At 38.4% G+C, this 21,148-nt stretch overlaps 3 protein-coding genes across 3 annotated transcripts; 1 reads left to right on the top strand and 2 right to left on the bottom strand.

Moving 5' to 3' along the window:
* Positions 1 to 55: 55 nt before the first annotated feature.
* On the top strand, positions 56 to 17,819 carry LOC112047203 (N-alpha-acetyltransferase 40). The gene is made up of 5 exons (XM_052888025.1): positions 56 to 229; positions 352 to 608; positions 1,348 to 1,506; positions 11,129 to 11,287; positions 17,100 to 17,819. The coding sequence occupies exons 1-5, from the start codon at positions 224 to 226 to the stop codon at positions 17,200 to 17,202; spliced, it is 684 nt and encodes a 227-aa protein (XP_052743985.1). The 5' UTR covers positions 56 to 223; the 3' UTR covers positions 17,203 to 17,819.
* On the bottom strand, positions 2,186 to 10,441 carry LOC112047201 (UDP-glucosyltransferase 2-like). Its single transcript, XM_024084227.2, has 6 exons — positions 10,037 to 10,441; positions 6,155 to 6,622; positions 5,734 to 5,904; positions 5,213 to 5,450; positions 4,526 to 4,745; positions 2,186 to 3,880 (listed from the first exon to the last, which is right to left on the bottom strand). Exons 1-6 carry the CDS (start codon positions 10,208 to 10,210, stop codon positions 3,529 to 3,531), a joined length of 1,623 nt encoding a protein of 540 aa, XP_023939995.2. The 5' UTR covers positions 10,211 to 10,441; the 3' UTR covers positions 2,186 to 3,528.
* A 1,550-nt stretch (positions 17,820 to 19,369) lies between the features above and the next one.
* On the bottom strand, positions 19,370 to 20,137 carry LOC128199283 (uncharacterized). Its single transcript, XM_052888176.1, has one exon. The coding sequence runs from the start codon at positions 20,135 to 20,137 to the stop codon at positions 19,370 to 19,372; it is 768 nt and encodes a 255-aa protein (XP_052744136.1).
* Between the last annotated feature and the right edge of the window lie 1,011 nt (positions 20,138 to 21,148).

Here is a 21,148-nt window from a genome sequence, read left to right as displayed (position 1 = left end):
CAGATAATAAAATATACCAAAAATATCAATTTTTGTGAATTTGACAGCAAATTTGATTGTCAAATGTCAACAAAAATTTAAGGTTAAAGTTGTTTTTGTATAATATAAGTTCCCGCCGAATATTATAAATATTGAAAAATTTATTGTTTTTGCTTCTAAATACTGCTGAGACAACTGAGAAAATAAACACTAATAAAACATCATTCACACACATAACTCCAAAATGGGCGTAAGTAAACAACAAATTAAAACAATTTAATTTCTTGTAAACATGTTTTTTATGCTATAATAATTACAATAAATAGAGCTTGTTAACTAGTACCAGCAGTAAGATTGATGTTTAATTTACAGAAAAAGTCGACTACCTCAACAAATAAGAGCAAAGAAAAGCGTCAAGCGCGCAAGTTAGAACAGCGTCGTATAGCCGATGGCATGTCCTTTGTGACTACGGCTAATAAGCTGAAAGACTTGAACTCTCTATGCAAAGACCTCTTGATGTACAGTATTGAGGACAAAGAGATTGATATGAGCATATCAAGAGTCACAGATCTTGATAAAGAAGCGTTAGACTGGGCTATTGATCTAACAGAAAGGAATATGAAAAAATTGTAAGTATTCTATTGGGTATCCACATATTGGAAAGCTCTTTCATAAGGATAATATGAGAAATCATGTCTCCAGTTGACATCTTAGTTTTATTCCTTATTGTTTTTTGACTGTCTTAGGCAGATTAGGAATCAATTCACTGTGTTTTTATATTCTTTTAATTTTTTTTTAAATAGAACACTGCAAAAAATAATCAAATACAATGCCAACATTGTATTGTTATACTATGGAAGTCAGCTAAAGTACAGGACTATTCTCTTCTTCTTTCCTAGGCCTATTCTGCACTTAGCCACTAAAGGTTGGTGGTTGTATGTCGGCTCATTTGATGCTGGTCCCCGCCAGAGTGACATTATTATAATATCACAACACAACACTTCTCAGGACTTGCTAGGAACAAAAACACATGCCATAAAACTATTCTCAAATATTCTCTTACTAGAATTTTTTTTTGTCTACAATAGAAATAACTTATTAGGAGTAGGATGAAAATCCACACCCATTTTGGTTTCTTCACAACATTTTACCAGTTTATTAAATCGCTTGGCGGTACATCTTTGCTGGTAACGGAAAGCCATGTCCTTAGCCTCTCACCAGCTTCCATACTTGGACCAATATTCCCAATAACCAGTTCTATTGGTGGTAAAATAAACTGATGCTTATGGAATAATGCTCCAGCATTTCTCAGTATCTGGCAGCAATGCTACGAAATAATTGATCAAATAAAAAAAATCATTATTACAGATATGAAACCTGTGCCTGGGGCTGGAATAAAGAGCGCAAAGTGGAAGAGATGACGGACGATGCAGCCTGGTACCTGGTGGCTAGAGACAAGAACAAAAAGCTACAGGCCTTCTCACATTTCAGATTTGATATGGACTATGGTGAACCTGTCCTTTACTGGTAAGAATAACAACCAATTTGATGTTTTTAATCCTCAGACTAATTACATGAGGACTAGTATGAACCTGAATTCTTGAACAAAATTATCTACCATATTCTGAGGAAAACGGAGTTTAGATTTTGTTTATATCTTACACTAAACTAGAAATTTTTGTCCATTTGCACCATTCAACTACACAAAAAAGTTATTTTACCAAGCTCTTTAACTGACAAATGATTACAACTATGAAACATTGATTCTATATAGACAGTTTTTGTAATCTCATTAGACAGTTGATTATATACTTTGACAGAAAAGTAACATCTAGAGAGGCAGGTCCTTATCTAATTAGTCTGAGTTTTAATGATATTTTAAATAGCAACAATTTTGTGGTTTATTTAAACTCATGCTGCAGCTGCATAGTCTCTCATTAATATTCTTGTTTAAACTTATAAATGTTTTTAATATTATTCATACAAATTATATATTTATTAAATAAATTGTTAAAGTGTAGACTTATTTTAAAGTAGCGGAAGCCTGTAACTGAATGTGTAATATTCTTTTTAACAACAGACAGATAAAAAGATTGTTTTTTCTCTTGTTCCTTTATCTATCGGAAATCAGTCTCTGGACCATAATCCGATCAAATGACTGCTTAGTATGTATAGACAGAAAGATAGATAAAAATTTAAAAAAAAATGCAAACATAATAAAAATCTTTAATAAAATAATATAATCTCTTTTCATCACATTATGTACATCGCAGTATTCTAAATGACAATCTATCTATCTATCTTCTACTATATAAAAATAAGTCGGGTTTTCCTTCCTGATGCTATAACTCTAGAACGCACAAACCGATTTCCACGGTTTTGCATTCTTTGGAAAGGTCTCGGGCTCTGTGAGGTTTATAGCAAAGAAAATTCAGGAAAAGGTAGGGGTAGGGTAGGGGTAGGGTGGGGGTAGGGTAAGGGTAGGGTGGGGGTAGGGGTAAGGTAGGGTAGGGTAGGGGTAAGGTAGGGGTAGGGTAGGGTAAGGTAGGGTAGGGGTAGCGTTGGGTGTGGGATAGTTGAAAGTTTACATCGAGTGACACGCGGACGAAGTCGCGGGCGTCCGCTAGTCTACTATATAAAAATAAGTCAGGCTTTCCTTCCTGACGCTATAAGTCCAGAACGCACGAACAGATTTCCACGGTTTTGTATTCGTTGGAATGGTCTCGGGCTCCGTGAGGTTTATAGCAAAAATAATTCAGGAAAAGGGGTAGGGTACGGTAGGGGTAGAGTTGGGTAGGGGTAGTTGAAAGTTTACATCGAGTATCACGCGGACGAATTCGCGGGCGTCCGCTAGTTCATCATATAATTACATACCTATACACAGTATACCATATTATAGAATACAAAAGGTATCAAAAAAGATTTTTGTATCTTTTTGTCATTTATTTATCTATCTTCTGATATAGCAGGATACCAACCACAACAAAATATTAAGTAACAATTACCTACTTGTAAAACAAAGATATTATGCATATAATGCTATTAGAAAACAGTATAATATAATAATGCTATACATTTATGTTTTTTATTATAATAGTTGATGTCACAGGTGGAAATAATAAATACCTTATTTGTTATTATTTACATTAAATGCTGGCTGTAAAAGAATTATTAATTTATAGAAAAGAGCAATATTAATCATGTCCAATAACATGACTTCTTTTTTACAAATCATTATGAACTTTGAGACAGACCAACTGCAAGAGCTGTTCATTTGGTTTATATGAATATATTATCATTATTTTAAATTAATTTTGTGGCTTACAATTTCTATTTTTTGTGTTTAGATTAGAACATCTACAAAAGTAGAGAAATATCAAAAAGTCTGAAAATATTACTAGATTATTTAAACTTATCAGTTCAGCTTAATTTAAAGATTCATAAATGACCAAATGTATAACACCATGTCAGCAATTTTTTTACACCTATGCACTCACATCACGTAACACGTTAACAAGAAACACTATAATATGTATCTAAAGTTATCATTCAATTCAATTTCACCTTGTAAATCCAAAGAAAACAATGAAATAGCCGTATGTTTCGCCTAAAAAGTTTCTTCTCTAATACAATATCTTTTGGCAACCACCGAATGCAGCGAGTGCATAAGTACCTAAACAATATGTGCAGGATGAAAATTGTCATTGATGCTATTGCTATGCTGAGTGCTATGACATCTAATAGAAGGTATTGTGGGCTGGAAAGGTCCAGAGCGGGCGATCTTAGATGGGCAGCACCTTTGTGTCTCAGGACATATTCAATCCAATACACCCCAGTCTCCAGAGGAGGTAACATTCGATCAAGGAACATCTCCTTTAACCTCAACGCGTTTTCTTTGTACCTGGAATTAAACAATTAAATGTTATAATAATTTTTTTGTGCATGATAAACAGTCCTAGATGTTGTGTTTAAAACTATACAACAGGATAGCTTATGCAAAGATTATTGATTTACATCTATCTGTCTATATTAAATACATATACAATTTATACATTACATACCTATATATTTAAAAATAGATGTAACTTGGCTTGTTGGTCGCGTGGTTAAACTATTTGGCTTCAGATTACGAGATTTAAAGTTCATATCCTAAGTTATAGTTCATATGCTGAAGTTTTCATTTTTCAAATTTTCAGTAGGTACTGAGGCAAAAGTTAGGATGTAAGTATACCTCGGAGAGCACGTTAAGTTGTTGGTAGCCAGTCATTATTATCATTAACATGTAATAGTTTAGCTTTATCACTCTAAGCCAATCCTACAAGGAGGTAAGCCTGACCCTGTTCATATTAAAATAAGCTGATAATAATGATCCTCCTGTGTGAGTCGAAAACCTCATTTGCGAGGGTTGTGACCACCTCCATTTCTGAACTCCTGTCCTTAGGATCTTATGCCATCTTGATCTATCTTCTGGTTGGTCTGAAATGCAGTCCATAGAATCTGGAACAATTTCCTGCAACACCACATCTCGAAAAATAATGATAGTTACCTATTATTCGCAAGTAAGTCGTGGAAAGCTTCTCTCCAATCAGTTGCAGAAGAGTCTCTGAGGGAGATGACACGAGCAACGCCCCGGTCGCTCATGGCTCGCCCGTTCAGCGCCTGGTCTGCGTACAGTGGCACCATCAGCATAGGCACCGCACATGCCACCGCCTCCTGAGTGCCTAACAGTCCACCGTGCGATATGAAAAGCTTGACGTTCGGGTGGCCTGTAATGTAAAGTTTCTTATCAGAAAAACTCATCTCTTCTGTGTGGAGTCATAGTTTTCGCTTCTTCTTTCTCCTTTTATCCTTAATCTTCTTTCTTTTTTCCGTTAATCCTTTAATTAACATTCTAATTTTGAAGACTAGAGTTTCGAGGTAGGTTTGGGATGCGCACCACGAGATAATTGGCTATTTTTGTCCCTCGCGGCGAATAAGATATTTCGATTTCGCCGCTCGTCTCTCTTCACCAAATATGTTGGTGTCACATGCTAGGCAAGAGTGGATCATTTGAGCTAGATATAATCCCTACAATAGTGTGCTAAAAATTTTCATTTTCAGATATTTATTTTAGAACTTTGTTTCAACGATTTCATCTGAATGTGGTTATAATTAACATTAGAAAAATTAAAGCTAAACTGCAATCACGCCTGCTAAAAGCAGAAGTAAGCAAACACACTACTAAACTACTTACATAAAGTTTTATATTGAGGTATCCAGTCCATGGTGTATACATTATCTGGCACAGTGAGATTTGTTAATTGTGCGAGCATTTTTCGGTTCAACCTCACAAGCACGGATTGTGATAGTTCAGATATGGCAGTGAAGATCTGCGATAATTTCTCACTCGGTATAGTTTCAATACGAGACATGGATCCGAAGCTCCAGTAGATTATGCCTTCGTGAGCGTTGTCCAAAACTTGTTTCAGCTCCTGATGATAGAGCAAGATAATATAAATAACCTGTGTGATAAGCATTTGACCATTTGGACAAGAATTGGTAAAGCCCAAGTAGTATAAGCATTAGAACACTGCTCTGTCATTTTTGGCGCAACCTTAAAAACCCTGGTACCTTTCAGTTCATTTTGTTGCATAAATCTAGTAAATGCTGGAGCATACAGTACTAATTTTTAGATGGCACCTTACTCCAGGTGACATCCATTACCTCAATACATTCAAATTTTTGCAATTACCACAAATCATTTTATCAACGTACCTTAGACATTGTTTGAGTATTGTCCAAATGTAAGCCTCCAACTTCCACCAAAGAAGGAACTAGTGGTCGTACTTCGTTAATACTGAAATGGCTATTCGATAAAATTAAACTGTAGTTCTGAGCTAATGCCTCTAACTTCGGGCCTGGTCCAAACAATCTATCTGCAATCACCTACAAAATACATGAAGAACAATTAAGTAGCGGTTCACTGAATTTGTTACACTAAAAAGGGAGTTTGAGTATCTTATTGGTTCTTCTCAGCTTCTACTTTTTTCAAACTAGTGTTGTGGTATTCTCTAAAGGTCTTGATGTTACGAAATTACTAAGCCTACTTGAGGTAAACGTATTTATATTAAAATATAGAAACTTCGTTTTCAATTCATCTGCTTCTTAATTACTTAAAAGATAAAAAGTTACCAACCTGCGAAGGTATCTGTGATTTATATCTGTACAAAATTTTGGCCCAAGCAACTGCTGCAGTATTAATGAGTCGCTCCCATAAACTCATTCGTTGTCCATACTCCATCATGTAGGCTGGTATGTAGGCCGTTCCTTCGGGGTTCCCCAACTGTTCGTTGACCCAAGGTAGAGGTACACTCGAGAGCAGTCCTACAACCGGAGCTTTAAACCTCTTGCCGAAGGGAAGAAAGCATTCGCTTCCAAAAACTTCTACTATAACTAAATCGAATGTCTTCGATGAATTGACTAGTGCTCTGACCGCTGGGTTTTGAGACACTATATCGCATGAGTGTACACACTCCAACATGATTTGCTCCAGGTTTCTGATAGAGTCAGGTTTCAAGGAGAATTGCTGTGAAGTCAGGTTGTTCGTCAACTCAGGAATCGTGCCGGCCAGATTGATCTCCTCTACATTCGGGGGTGGGTTTTTCTGAAAGAAACATAAAGCGTACTCGTAAGTTGGTTTTGGCATTGATAAAAATATTATGGACTAAAATTTTGAGAAAGCCTTGGTATTAATGTACTTTTAACCGTCTAAAAGTATTTATATTTCCTATGTATTTTACTATAAATACATATTTAAAGTAAGTAGTGCCTAAACTTAAATACTTTTCGCAAAGCGACAAAATCAAAGTGGCCATACAAAGCCGCATATTTTCTGGGTTTCAAATTGTTTATACTTTGTAACTCACTGAATCATTGCCTTATTTGCGGTTGTGTTGGTGTTTCGATGTTTCGCTATTTTCTGACTTAACTAAGTAGAGGCACTAAACGAAAATATCTCTATTTTAGCCTTTCTATTTTGTGGTTATAAGATGCTAAAATGTCTGTTTCCTTTTGCATGATCCTGATGCTAAAATTCCCACGACGTGCCTCATTACTTATTGATTAATTTAATCCACTCAGCGCAGATAATAATAATAATTAATCTTTCTATTCGGAGGAGTCTATTGTGCTATAAACTCCATTGACTGCAAATTAGTTTTTTTGCTTTGAAAACCTTAATGAATTAAGCCGCAAAGTGATTAAAACTAAGTAGCTTAATACAATATTGATTATTTACGAATGTTTCCATTCCGTATAAGTTCGACAAGACAGATAGGCGGGCTGGGAGCGCGTGCCGAGATAAGGAGCGTGGCAGACGCCAGAGGTCACAAGCTAGGAGTACCAAATGTGCAAACCCTAGTTAATACTAAACGGCGAATATCATTAGATGTCTAGATATAGATGTAAGAGTATTTCCTGAATGTATGACTTATTTAGTTATATTATTATTTCATCAGCCTACGCCAGAGAGATGATTGAAATAGCGAAAGTATTTTGATTGTTTTTGCGGAAGAGAAATAATTATTTATGCCACTGTCATGTGATGTGATGAAGGTCATTGTAGCACGAGTATAGAAAGCACCAGTGCTACGAGTACAAACAATACTTTTTCCACGTTAAAAGAAATAAAAAAATTAGCATGGCCTCCTCGATTTTGCTTCTGCGTGGCCTCCTAGATTTTGTCTCTTATAAGGAAGACTGAACTGACTGAATGGAACTATTTGATAATTAAAAAAAAAAATTGCAGCACGGTTTACCTGTGTGGTAATGTACATTAGGAATGAAATGAATAGGGTTTGAGGTTTTATATTGAGTTTTATATTGATTACGAATTAGGATTAGAAAAAATTATTTGCCCAACTTTGCTATGACGTTTTTGCAAGGACCTACGAATAGTCCATCCTCCCGTTCGTAGCACCTTATCAGTGGGTTATGAATTTCTCCGAAAACAACTGATTTCTCTTTCACTTTCGTCGTTTTGTTCGTAATAATTTGCTCTAATAACATACTTTTCACTAAGCTTGGTTATTTTGCCATTCTTCTTACTTCAACATATTTTTAGTTTTTTATCGGTTATCTAGATTTCAATATTATAACAACTTCACTTTTTTAAACCACTAGACTATAATTGTCATGCCCAGTGCACAGTATGTTTTTGGCTTATCCGAATGAGAAAGATCAAGTTTAAAAAACAAAGACTTGTTAGTACTATCCTTACTATCAAGATAAAGTAAAATTATAAGTACTCACATCGATTTTATATTTGTTTGTTTGTGGTATTGTAGGGGTACTCTGTATCTACATAACCGATTTTGAAAATTCTTTTACCACTACAAAGCCATATTATTTGTGAGTGTCATAGCCCATATTATATCCTAGTATTCTCACGGGAACGGGAACTACGTGGGCGAGTTATGTATATTGTGCTACTAGACTACTATTTGTATTGGAATTCCGAGTGTTCTATGAAGTAATTAATCAATATTGCGTCGATGTGTTATCAGGCTCGATTTTGGAGCAAATGGTGATTTAATATAATATATACTTAATAGCATACTCTTGACCAGTTATTTGTTATTGTTTGCATATTGGTTTGGTGATTAAGTAAACTGGAGTAGGCAATAAATATCCTTTTGTTATCTGGTAAAGAACTACGAATGATAATATAATGACATTGCCTAATATTTGTATGCGTATTAGCGGACCCGGTCAAGCTTCGCATTGACTTGTGTGTGCCCTTTCCCTACCTACCCTATCCCTACCCTACCCTACAAATTATCATCATCATTCTCATCCCATATTCTGCTCACTGCTGAGCTCGAGTCTCCTCTCAGAATGAGAGGGGTTAGGCCAATAGTCCACCACGCTGGCACAATGCGGATTGGCAGACGTCACATACGCAGAGAATTAAGAAAAATCTCAGGTGTGCCGGTTTCCTCACGGTATTTTCATTCACCGTTTTTTGAGACACGTGATATTTAATTTCTTAAAATGCACACAACTGAAAAGTTGGAGGTGCATGCCCCGGACCGGATTCAAACCCACGCCCTCCGGAATCGGAGGCAGAGGTCCACTGGGCTATCACGGCACCCTACAAATGCTCCATACACATTTCCATAAAATGGGGGGCATTCTAGGGAAGTATTAGATTAGAAAGAGACAAAAAGTAGCCCAAATTCAACTGTCTCCACGTAAAAATTCGTCACTCTGTTTTGCAGTGAAAGACGGACAAACAAACAGACACACACTTTCAATCATTGCTTGTAGCATAATACATTGAATACACAAACTTGATTTTTTATCTCTTTTTGTTAACCGACTTGAAAAAAGAGGAGGTTCTCAATTTGACGTGTAAGTTTTTTTCTTAATGTTTGTTGCCTCATAACTTGGTCATTAATCAACCAATTTAGAAAAATCTTTTTTGTTTGAAAGAGTATACTTCCAGACTGGTGGTTAATTTTCATGAAAATCGGTTCAGTAATTTGTTGAAATCAAAATAAGTGATATGTCTTTGAAGTCGGTTTTTTATGTTGAAAAGATGTTATTTGATATTGATAACGGCTACAGAGGCTTGAAGTATCTTTAAGTCATGAGTGAATAGTCATCTAGGGAAATGCTTTTTACCATACCAAAATGAATCATAGGCATAATATTATTCACTTTAATAATTATATTAAAATGAAATTAATATTTAAGACGGGCTTTCATTCGGTAAACGTGATGAATGATAAAGATGCAAATTATTATAAAATTGTATGATTTTTTTTTTAAAAGAGCAACTGTTGAATTTCTTCTTGGCTCTTCTAAGCAGAGCCTGCTGCCTTCCGAACCGATGGTAGTTTCTTTACAAATAGTCAAACTTGACATTTCCAAGGTGCTTGTAAACTAAGCCAACTTTAAATAAATGAATTAGTTTTTTTTTTAATTGTTAGAACGGAACCCTTCGTTTACTAGTCTGAGTCGCACTTACGATATTACGCGTGGCACAGGTTGTGTTTTTAAAAAAAAAAACACTTACCATGGTGAAATGTGTGATAACAGTCAGCTGATGGTCCCTGTTAGCGAGCGCGTGTACCAGGCGCCCATACATCGCGTAGTGGCTCTTCGTGTTAGTGGGCAGCACGACGAGGATGCGCGCGCAGTCCACCGCGCCCACCGCGGCTACCACCAGCAGTATCCCAAGCGCGTGCATCCCTCAGCGGCTCAACACTGATTGCATCCGTGGATCGTTGCAACAAGCCGCGCTGCCTCGCCGATGACGTCACGACTCACGCCCAAGTCGACCGCCTCTCCACCCGGCCACCAGATGTGACCTCCCCTTTGAACTCGTGTCAGTTGCCGCTGTGGTGATAAAGCCGTTTGCGAGACAATGGTGCTGATTTGGTTAGAGACACGCTCCCAAACTGTTATATAACTTCAGTAATCGTAATCTTTGGGATCGGATTTTTTTATCACTTCAGGAGTTTACAGTGTTTGGTACATGATCAGCAGTGGCGTGCACATCATAGATGCATAAACGCAATGCATACCCTTACAATAATATAGGTTAAAATCCCAATAACCTAACCTAGATTAACCTAACAAGCAAAATATAGATTGTTGCGGAAATAAAAATATCAACTATTTTCTAATTTCACAAACTGCTAAAAATACTTGTTGCCCTCAATCCAAACTTTTCATATTTTTGGTCCGGCTGTATACAAAGAAAATATACTTAACTACTTAATAAAATCTAATTTTTCCCATTTTAAAAGAGTTGTTTAAATGCAAAACTGGCTTTAAAAAGTGTTACTCGTCTATTATTTAGAAAACGGATGGATAAATTATTTGGTCATCATATCAGCCGATGGACGTCTTCTGCAGAACATAGGCTTTTGCATCCACCATCCAGGATCCAGGATCCTGCATCCAGTGAATCCCTGAGACTGTTGACTCTAGGCTTGGCGGTACGTCTTTGTCGGTAACTAGCCACGACCGGTGTTTACCACCAGACCAGACCTGAGCCAATTTAGAAATTATGAAATCCTAAACTAGAAATCGACTACGTCAGAAAGGTCGCCAAATTTGTTTGGTTTATTTACATAAAAATGGTTTTTTTTTTCTTCAACAGTTACGAGGTGCAGATAGAAGAGGCCGAACGCAGACGGGGTCTCGGCCAGCGGCTGATGCAGGTGCTGGAGCGGCTGGCAGCGGAGACTCGCATGCACTGCGTGCGCCTCACCGCGCTCACGCACAACCCGAGCGCGGCCGCCTTCTTCCGGGCGTGCGGGTGAGAAAAATGGACATTGTTCACCAAAGGAACAAAGTTAACTATTACTAAAGAGATGTTACGAAAATAATAGTAGGTAAATAGTACTACAACCTGATTTCAATAGGCTTCTTTCGGACGTGCGGGTGAGAAAACTGTACATTGTTCACCAAGGGGACAAAGTTGACTATTACTAAGGAAGTGTTACGAAAATGATAGTAGGCAAATAGTACTACAACCCGAGTGCAATAGACTTCTTCGGGCGTGCGGGTGAGAAAACTGTACATTGTTCACCAAGGGGACAAAGTTGACTATTACTAAGGAAGTGTTACGAAAATGATAGTAGGCAAATCATACTACAACCCGATTTCAATAGGCTTCTTCCGGGCGGGCGGGTGAGAAAATTACACTGTTGACCAAGGGAACAAAGTTGACTATTACTATCGAGATTTTGCGCTTTATAATACGAGGATAATAGTATTAAAACCCAGCCGCAACTGGCTCATTTCGAGCGTGTGGGTGAGAAACCTAAACATGGTTGACCAAGGGAACAAAGTTGTCAATTACTAAATGAACATTTTTATGCTTTGTAATGCGAGCATGATAGTAAATAAATAGTACCTACTATAACTTGAGCTCTGCCTTTTCTGTTGTGAGTAAACAACTGTACGTTGTCGACGAAAAGGACAAAATCCTTATATTTAACTTCTGTACTTATAATAAATCTGTAGCGAGGGCAATTATGTACATGAAATATATTTCCAAAATAACTATCAGGGGGTGATTTAGTGATCGATACTGATGCCAAAAATGCATTCACTTAAATTTTTATCTGTCTGTCTGTATGTATGTTCGTTATAGAAACAAAAAATACTAGACAGATTTTAATGAACCTTGGTACAATTATTCTTCATACTCCTGTGCAGGTTATAGTATACTTTTCGTCACGCTACGATCAATAGGAGCAGAGCAGTGAAGGGAAATGTTGGGAAAACGGGAGAAGTTACTCCATTTTTACAGCGATACTACTGTAAGTGCTGGATTAAAGAGGTCCAAGCGCGGACGAAGTCGCGGGCGTCCGCTAGTATTTTAATAAGACCTTTAATATAATTATTTTTAAGACCTTTGTACACTGTATCAGCAAATAAACGATTTGATATTTAATATTTGAAAATGTTCGATTACTAACGAGATTTTACTCGTTACTTACCATCATTAGTAAGATTTACACACAATGTTTAAAGTTCCGGACACAACATAGTAGTTGAAAGTGCACGCATCGCTCACGTGGATCTTATCACTTCGCTCATTGAGTATGTCATTGATCGCTGCATAGTGCGTTAGAAACTAAACTAAATCTAATATTGGACTCGTGTATCGATTAGACCACATTCACTGCCTCGTTTGTCTGTGGTTCCCAAAGTGATCCAGGTGAACCCCGAGGGGTTCACGGTACACTAAAACTTTGGCATGACAAAAAAAGGAATATTATTTAAACGGGTACATACCACGATAAAACGACGACATTTTTAATGTCGATATTTCGACCCAGTTGCGTGGATCGTGGTCACGACGGAACTGAAGTTGCGAGATGAGAAGTGAAGTCAGCTGTTAGTGGTAGAATCGATCTACCCTCTTTCTCGTTCTTTTTCTTTTTAAATAATATTCATAATGAACAACCACGAAATAAGTTTAAAATCATTAAAAAAAAAAGGAATTTCACAATTCGTAAGCGGGATCCATGAAAAAAATCTAAATGCTTCATACCGAATGTGCCTTTAAATAAAACAAGTGAGAACTTATTGGCTCCTTATGCCAATAAAATTAATATTAGTAGAAGTAAAAAATTAAAGTTGGATGGAATCACTATTTGGTTGGCCAACTTTGCTTTTTTACATCCACTCACAGCACTATTATTAATTAATTCAGCAATCAATTCTCACTTTTTTTCGAAAACTGATAATTTTGTTATTAGCGGCAACGCAAATTTCCAAAATTGAATATAATTTTCAAATATTTTGTTGAATTATGGGAATTGAAAAATGTTAGAAATGTACTCTGCAGTAGATATACAAGCTCGCCCAGTGGTTTCACCCGGGATAAAACATTCCTTTTTTTTTTTCCTGATTGTGTAAGTGCCGTAGGCTTCTTATGGGACCTCAGCGGCGTCACCGGGGGGTTTGGGCGAGCGCAGAAGCATCGCCTGATGGGGCCCGAAGGCAGAAGAAAGTAGTGGGTGGAACGACTCTCTAAGGGCGTCTCCTCTGAGACTCGGGCCTCGACTTAGAGGGCCGTTCGGGAAGGGTGTTTTGGCCTGAGTGTATCAGTCCGGGCGCCCCCGAGATCGTGAGTTAAAAAGCCCACGTCTGGGTGACGTCAGATATCGGGGACCTCGTCTTCGCCGGCGAAGACGCTGTGTAGCTTGTGTTTGTGTTGCCTGGGAAGCATTGTCGTTCGTTATGTCATCGTCAGGATCGTAAAGGACGTTTTTTGGGCGTCTAGATCTACAATCAGCGTTGATATCGGGGATGTAGCTGCAAGCCTCAACCACTAGTTGGTTGGGGTGGGTGGCGGCTCTCTCAAAATAAGTTTTCGAGAGCTGTTTCATATATTGGGCTATTGTAGGGAGATCTAGGTCTCTATGTAGGTCGTTATTGCGCACAAACCACGGAGCGCCCGTGGCCTGACGCATAAATCGGTTCTGAAGGACCTGAAGGGGCTTTAGGGTCGCCTTTGGGCGATGGGCAAACACTACACTAGCGTAGGTCATTATTGGACGGATGCAGGTCTTATAGAGAGTGACCTTAGAGCGAAGGGATAATTTGCTTTTAGCACATATCATAGGATAGAGACGACTCATCACATAAGCAGCTCTTTTTCTGGCTTCCTGTATGTGAGTCGCGAAGCTCATACGGGTATCAAAGGTCACACCTAGGTATTTGGCAGTGCGTTGCCACGGGATAGGTGCTCCATGTAAGGAGACCTCTTTTAAATCGAAGTAATGGCGTGCAAGTTTCCTTGAGAAGAGCACTGCTGCTCTCTTCTCTGGGTTTACCTCTATCCTCCATTTGCGAAACCACTTTGCTAAGTGTGTTACCGCTTTCTGGAGGCGGGCTATTATGGATCTACGGTAAGGGTGTGTCACAAACAGTGCGGTATCATCCGCGAACTGGGCGATGTGCACACCTGGATGGTTAGTGGGTATATCACTCGTAAAGAGTGAATATAAAAGCGGGGAGAGCACGGATCCTTGAGGGACTCCCGCTCGGATGGGCCTGGGAGACGAGAGAGTGCCATCTAGGCGGTATCGAAAGGTGCGATTTGACAGATAATTGTGAAACAATCGGACAAGTCTGCTAGGTACGCCGAAGCGGCTAAGCTTAACTATTAGGCCTTCGTGCCATACTCGGTCGAAGGCTTTTGCTACATCGAAGAAAATGGCCCCAGTAGGAATAGGAGTGCGAAGCCGGGTAAGGCCGGTGAGAATATGCTCCGTGAGGCGATGCGCTTGTTGTACACAGGAGTGTTGGGTTCTAAATCCGAACTGTTGTTTGATGAGAAGTTGCTTCTCATCGCATACAGCCTTTAAACGGTTAAGAATAATAATCTCGTATACCTTGGCAATAGTGTTGAGTAAACTAATAGGGCGATAGCTAGAAGGGAGATCGCGGGGTTTGCCCGGCTTGTGAATACCTATGACAGTGGCTTCCTTCCACGCATTGGGGAAGGAGCAGTGTGACAAGAGGACATTGAAAATGTTAACAAGTAGGTTTATAATCTCCATAGGGAGTAGCTTTATCGCTTTGTTACTTATACAGTCGGGACCTGGGGCCTTCTTTTTATGTAGACCTTTGATAACCGAACGAACTTCATCGCAAGTCGTAGGGGGAATCTCATCTCCATCGTGGGGGAGAGAGAGGAGGGAAGCGAGTTCTAAATTCTCTTAAAACATTCCTATGACACTCACCAATAACGTGGGTTTCTATTGGTAAAATATTTTTTTTAATCGGTTTAGTAGGTCTAGAGGTAGCCCTTACAATTTCACAAAGTTTACCTCATAATTTCTTGCATGATTTAGTAACAAAAATTCATACTATACGAAAACTTTCATTTACCCATATTCGGCTCACTGCTGAGCTCGAGTCTCCTCTCAGAATGCTAGGGGGTTAGCAATAGTCCACCACGCTGGCCCAATGCGTATTGGCAGACTTCACACACAGAGAATTAAGAAAATTCTCTGTTATGCAGGTTTCCTCGCGATGTTTTTCCTTCACCGTTTGAGACTTGTGATATTTAATTTCTTTATGAAAACTTTCACCTTTACACTATTAGTGGAATATATTAATTTATTGCATCAGTTGGATCTCCAATATACAAGGAAAATGCGATGTCGGTGCAATTACTTTTAATTAGATAAATAATATGATGCTTAATGTCTATCTGCGAGATTATAGATTATGTTAAGTACAACATTTACAAGTTACTAGTAAAACGGTTGTTATGTCATAGTTTCTAGTACAACAAATTGATAATATTATTATTACTACAGTTGCTTAATGGGGATGATGACTAGGTTAGAATATATTGATTTTTATAATAAATTCGGTTAAATAAGGTCAATGTTAACTAATTTATACATAAAAAGCAAAGATTGACTGGATATTTGCAAAATAAATAAGATTATAAAATTTCAAAATCTAATAAAAATCTTTTATCGTAATTAGATTAAATGTGAGATTTTTCAATAATGAACTATTAACATAAACGCACAAATAACAAAGATATTAGTAATTTTGTTTGAACGCCCATACTAATCTAACGATCAGCGAGCCAACGACGTCACTAACTCGTGCCATTTTGTATGGAGCGTTTTTCAGGGATCCGCGACAGCGCCGCAAATCTGACCCTTTAAATCCCTGTAGCTCCGAAAGTAATGATCGCAGATATCCTGTCACTGTAACAAAATTGCTTCACTATTAGCATACTCTTAAATTATATACAACTAGCGGATGCCCGCGACTTCGTTCGCGTGAAACTCGATGTAAACTTTCAAATACCTCTACCCTACCCTACCCCTACCCTACCCTACCCCTACCCTACCCTACCCCTACCCTACCCTACCCCTACCCTACCCTACCCCTACCCTACCCTACCCCTACCCTACCCGTACCCTACCCTACCTCTACCCTACCCTACCTCTACCCTACCCCTACCCTACCCGTACCCTACCCTACCTCTATCTTACGTTAAAATTTTTCCTGAATTTTCTTTGCCACGAATGCAAAACCGTGGAAATCGGTTCGTGCGTTCTGGAGTTATAGCGTCAGGAAGGAAAACCCGACTTATTTTTATATAGTAAAAAAAAAGAAGATTAAAAAACTGTCATCATCCCTATTGCCGTGTCTATATCATTTTATAGTGCCTATTAGATTCGAGAATTGGTCGACATCTTTGGGCAGATATGGAGGCAGGCTGCACATTGTAAACCACGAACTCACTTGTTCTTCTTACTCATCAGTGGCGTGCACAAAGCTTGTAACCAGGGTATGGGTAGACATTAGATGTAGCACAAAACAGAAAATTTCTATTCATTGACATAATAAAAGGAAGCACTATCATGTAGAAAATTTCACTTAAAGACTGGCCAATTTTGCTTTGACAGTTTCATCATTGGTAAAGAAAATTATACCTAAAGGCCTTTAGATATAGTCCAATATTCAATAAAATCCCAAATTCAGAGCAAATTCAACCTTAAATATTGAGTTTAAGGTTGAATTTGCAAATGCGACTACTTGAAATAAGCACCAAAAATAAATGAATATTTCTTTTACAGATACAGTATAGATGACACGAGCCCGGCCAAAGAAGATTGCGCGCACTATGAAATCCTGAGCAAAGCCACTGCAGTAGACAATGCAGAAGATTGTATCGCGTAGGGGACAAACCATTAGGCACAGAATAGAGAATGATCCAGAATGAATCTAGGAGAGATTACAAGCGTAGAAGCCGGTGAAACCCATAAATAAGAACAAACGTCACGCGTCTCCTTGACATCCGCATATACAAACTTTTTTCATAATTTGTATTTAAAAAATTGACACTAACAACAATTATGTAAATTAATATACTAATCAATAATTATAAAAAATACTCCATCTAACTTCTTTAGTGTTTGTAAACATTTATTTAGAAACATAAGACGCCATTTTTCTTGAAAAATATTGAAAGTTACTGCGACGCTTCGTGTCGTACTCGAGATTTGTATTTAGAATGGCTATCCCTGCCGTGTTTCGTACGCTATATCTGCCTATTATTCTTTAATCTGTGCCATTAGGCCTAAGATTCGCGCCACGGCATATTATCTCGTGTAGACAAAATGACATATCTTTGACCAATACGGGAACGAAAAAAAAACAAATAGCACTAAACTGAATACAGAAAAATATTGTTAAAAATACAATTCGTCATGTTTGTTTTTTGGTTATTATTGTCTCATGAAATTTAAGATATAGTTTACCTACAAAAGTAAATATAATTTTTATACATTATCTAATATGTTGTTTTCATTTATTTCTTCTATTTCATATTCTAAACGTTAAATACATGATTACTGACTTATAGTCTGTGAATTTTTTTCTTAATTTCAGAAAACCTACTTTCAGGTATAACATTAAGTAACGGTTTAAACTTGGCCGCTCAGAAATTGCGTTTCTGTCAGGTGAGATGGAATAGGCGATGTAACTTCGAACTGGCGTACAAGGTTGTTGAACTGCGGTTTTTCAAAGCCATGCCAACTGTTTGTTTGTTTGTAGTGATAAGACAAAATAACGAGGCAATTGTAACTGAATATGTTTGTCCCATCCGATCACGAACTGACAGAAACGCAATCTCTGAGCGGCAGTACTTAAAACTGCATTAGCAAAAAATCCTCATCTGTTATTTATTAGTGATAAGAAATAAATGATAGATAATATTCACAGTAACACATTGCTAATAGGTTGCCTAGTTAAATTGTGGCCAGACACTGATTTCATACAAAATCTAGGAAACCATAAACTTTTTTTTTATTCTTTACAAGTTAGCCCTTGACTACAATCTCACTTTACGGTAAGTGATGATGCAATCTAAGATGGAAGCGGGCTAACTTGTTAGGAGAAGGATGAAAATCCACACTCCTTTCGGTTTCTACACGGCATCGTACCGGAACGTTAAATCGCTTGGCGGTACGTTTTTGCCGGTAGGGTGATAGCTCTAACTAGCCACGGCCGAAGCCTCCCACCAACCATACCTGGACCAATTAAGAAAATCTCAATCGGCCCAGCCAGGGATCGAACCCAGAACATCCGTCTTGTTAATCCGCCGCACATACCACTGCGCCACGGAGGCCGTCAAAACTCAAAAGCAAAATTACACTCAAAATAAGCTAGGTATCATTTGAAGAATTTAATGACTAAATAACATTACTTAACTGTTTATATATAACCCCACAGTTGCAGTGTGAAAGCAGGCAACCTTTATGTTTTCCTCCAGTGGATATGACCTCTGCCTCCAATTCCGGAGGGTGTGGGTTCGAATCCGGACCGGGGCATGCACCTCCAAATTTTCAGTTGTGTGCATTTTAAGAATTTAACTATCACGTGTCTCAAACGATGAAGGAAAACATCGTGTGGAAACCTGCATACCTACCAGAGAATTTTCTTAATTCTCTGCGTGTGTGAAGTCTGCCAATCCGCATTGGGCCAGCGTGGTGGATTATTGACCTAACCCCTCTCATTCTAAGAGTAGACTCGAGCACAGCAGTGAGAAAAATATGGGTTGATAATGATGATGATATTCTTCTAGTGTACGATATTTATTAATTATTTAACCGATGAGGAAATTACATTAAATAAATTTTATAAAAAAAAAATTATAATATATAAAAATAAAAAAAAAAATAAAATAAAATAAAATATGTTTATTTCAGGCCTTGACCCATAGTTGTTAGTGTACAAAAAAAAAAAAGACAATAGCTTAAAATATATGTTAGTAAAATAAATACAGACCAAAAAAATAAAAAATAAAAAAAGAGAAATAATAACACTACATATTTAGGTATAATACTTACTTAAGATATCTGCCCCTACATACTGACACACCGGGCACACAGGTATGTGTGTGTATCCAGTGCCTCAGTATGGGACAGTCATACTTTTCGCTAATCACCCTCAGGAAGGTGTTAGTGCTCCCCCTCAACCTGCTCATCAGCGTTGCCGTTCGCTTCCGTATGACTGTAGAGAAGCTGTCAGTCCTTCCGTACGCAAACATTGCTGATGCACTACAGTACCGTGGGAGCCCCAACATCACCCTGAAGGCATTGTTGTATTGCACTCGGAGTGCATTGTATGTCTTCTGCGTATAGTTGACCCACAGGCTGCACGTGTATAGCGTCTGACAGAACGCCTTAAACAGTGTTACTTTTACGTCTACAGTAGACCGCGCGAACCTGCGAGCCAACATATTGCATCTGACAGCAATCGCTCTCCTTTCCCTTTCCATGTCCATGTCGTCGCACAAACCCTCAGTGACAATATGACCGAGGTATTTGAACTCCGACACCCTCTGAAGCTCGATTCCTCCCAATGTTACTGGTGGTACATTTTCTAATTTTCGCGAGCCCACCCGAAACACCAGAAGTTCGCTCTTCTTAACATTATACAGAAGGCCATGCTTCTGCGCATATCTCTCACAAATTGTCAGCAGCTTCCGGAGCGCCCTTACTGATGGACTCAACAACACCATGTCGTCAGCATAACTAATATTGTTAACACACTGCCCATCTATTGAGCAGCCGACGCCAGCGTTGCCGAGCTCTATAATTAGTTGGTTCATGTAGAGGTTGAAGAGTGCTGGAGACGATAATCCCCCCTGTCTCACTCCACACTCCAACCTGAACTCATCAGAAAGAGTACTCCTCTTTTTGACCTGGTTAGTCTGATGGTCATACCAATACTTGAGAATATTGATCACTTCCTGTGGTACTCCCGAGTCAATCAACTTAGACCAAAGTATATCATACCTAACCAGGTCAAAAGCTTTCGAGAGGTCCAGAAAGGCAGCGTATACAGGTGTACTCCTATCAGTGTAGTATCTAACGGTATGTTTGAGCGTCAGAATCGCACTTTCTGTCGAGACACCCGGTCTAAAACCAAATTGTGCATCGTGAATTCGCAGATATTTGCTTAGCTGACGCTCCAACAGACCGTCAAAAACCTTGGCTATAACAGTAGCCAATGAGATCGGTCGGTAGTTCCCCTTCTCAGTAATATCCCCTGTTTTGTTTTTAATTATGGGTATGACCACCGTCCTCATTAGCTCCGCCGGCAGATATGAGTGTCTGATACATATGGTAAATAGTAAAGCCAGAAGCCTCGGAAGATGTGGACCTGCATGTAATAAGTGTTCTATACTTAAGCCATCGTGTCCGGGTGACTTTCCTTTCCTCATTCCTTTCAGTATCTCTTTAACAGTACTGGCAGAAATACGGGATGGAATACCCGACACAACGCCTACGCTACTACTACTCTGTATAGATTCTACAGGTGAACGAGCTTGAAAGAATTCTTTAAAAAGATTTGCTATCTCCTTTGACTCCGTAACACCGGCGATACTCACTGGGATCCCTACCTTAGGACTTAACTTTTTCGTTTCATTCCAGAAGCCTTTAAAGTCTTTATTTTTATGACGTGTCGCTATAATGTCCATTTTAATTTGGTCTTGGTGATTTTGACAATATTTTAATTTCTGCTTAAAAGTTTTTCTCGACGCAATCATTAATTCATAAATATGACCTTGCCTCGGCTTGCCATACCAGACCCAATTTAAAAACTTTTGTCTGGCATC

This window comes from Bicyclus anynana, chromosome 21, assembly GCF_947172395.1.
Source record: "Bicyclus anynana chromosome 21, ilBicAnyn1.1, whole genome shotgun sequence".
Taxonomy (NCBI): Eukaryota; Metazoa; Arthropoda; class Insecta; order Lepidoptera; family Nymphalidae; genus Bicyclus; species Bicyclus anynana.
Note: the sequence above shows the minus strand (reverse complement) of the source record. Positions and strands in the feature narration are given on the sequence as shown.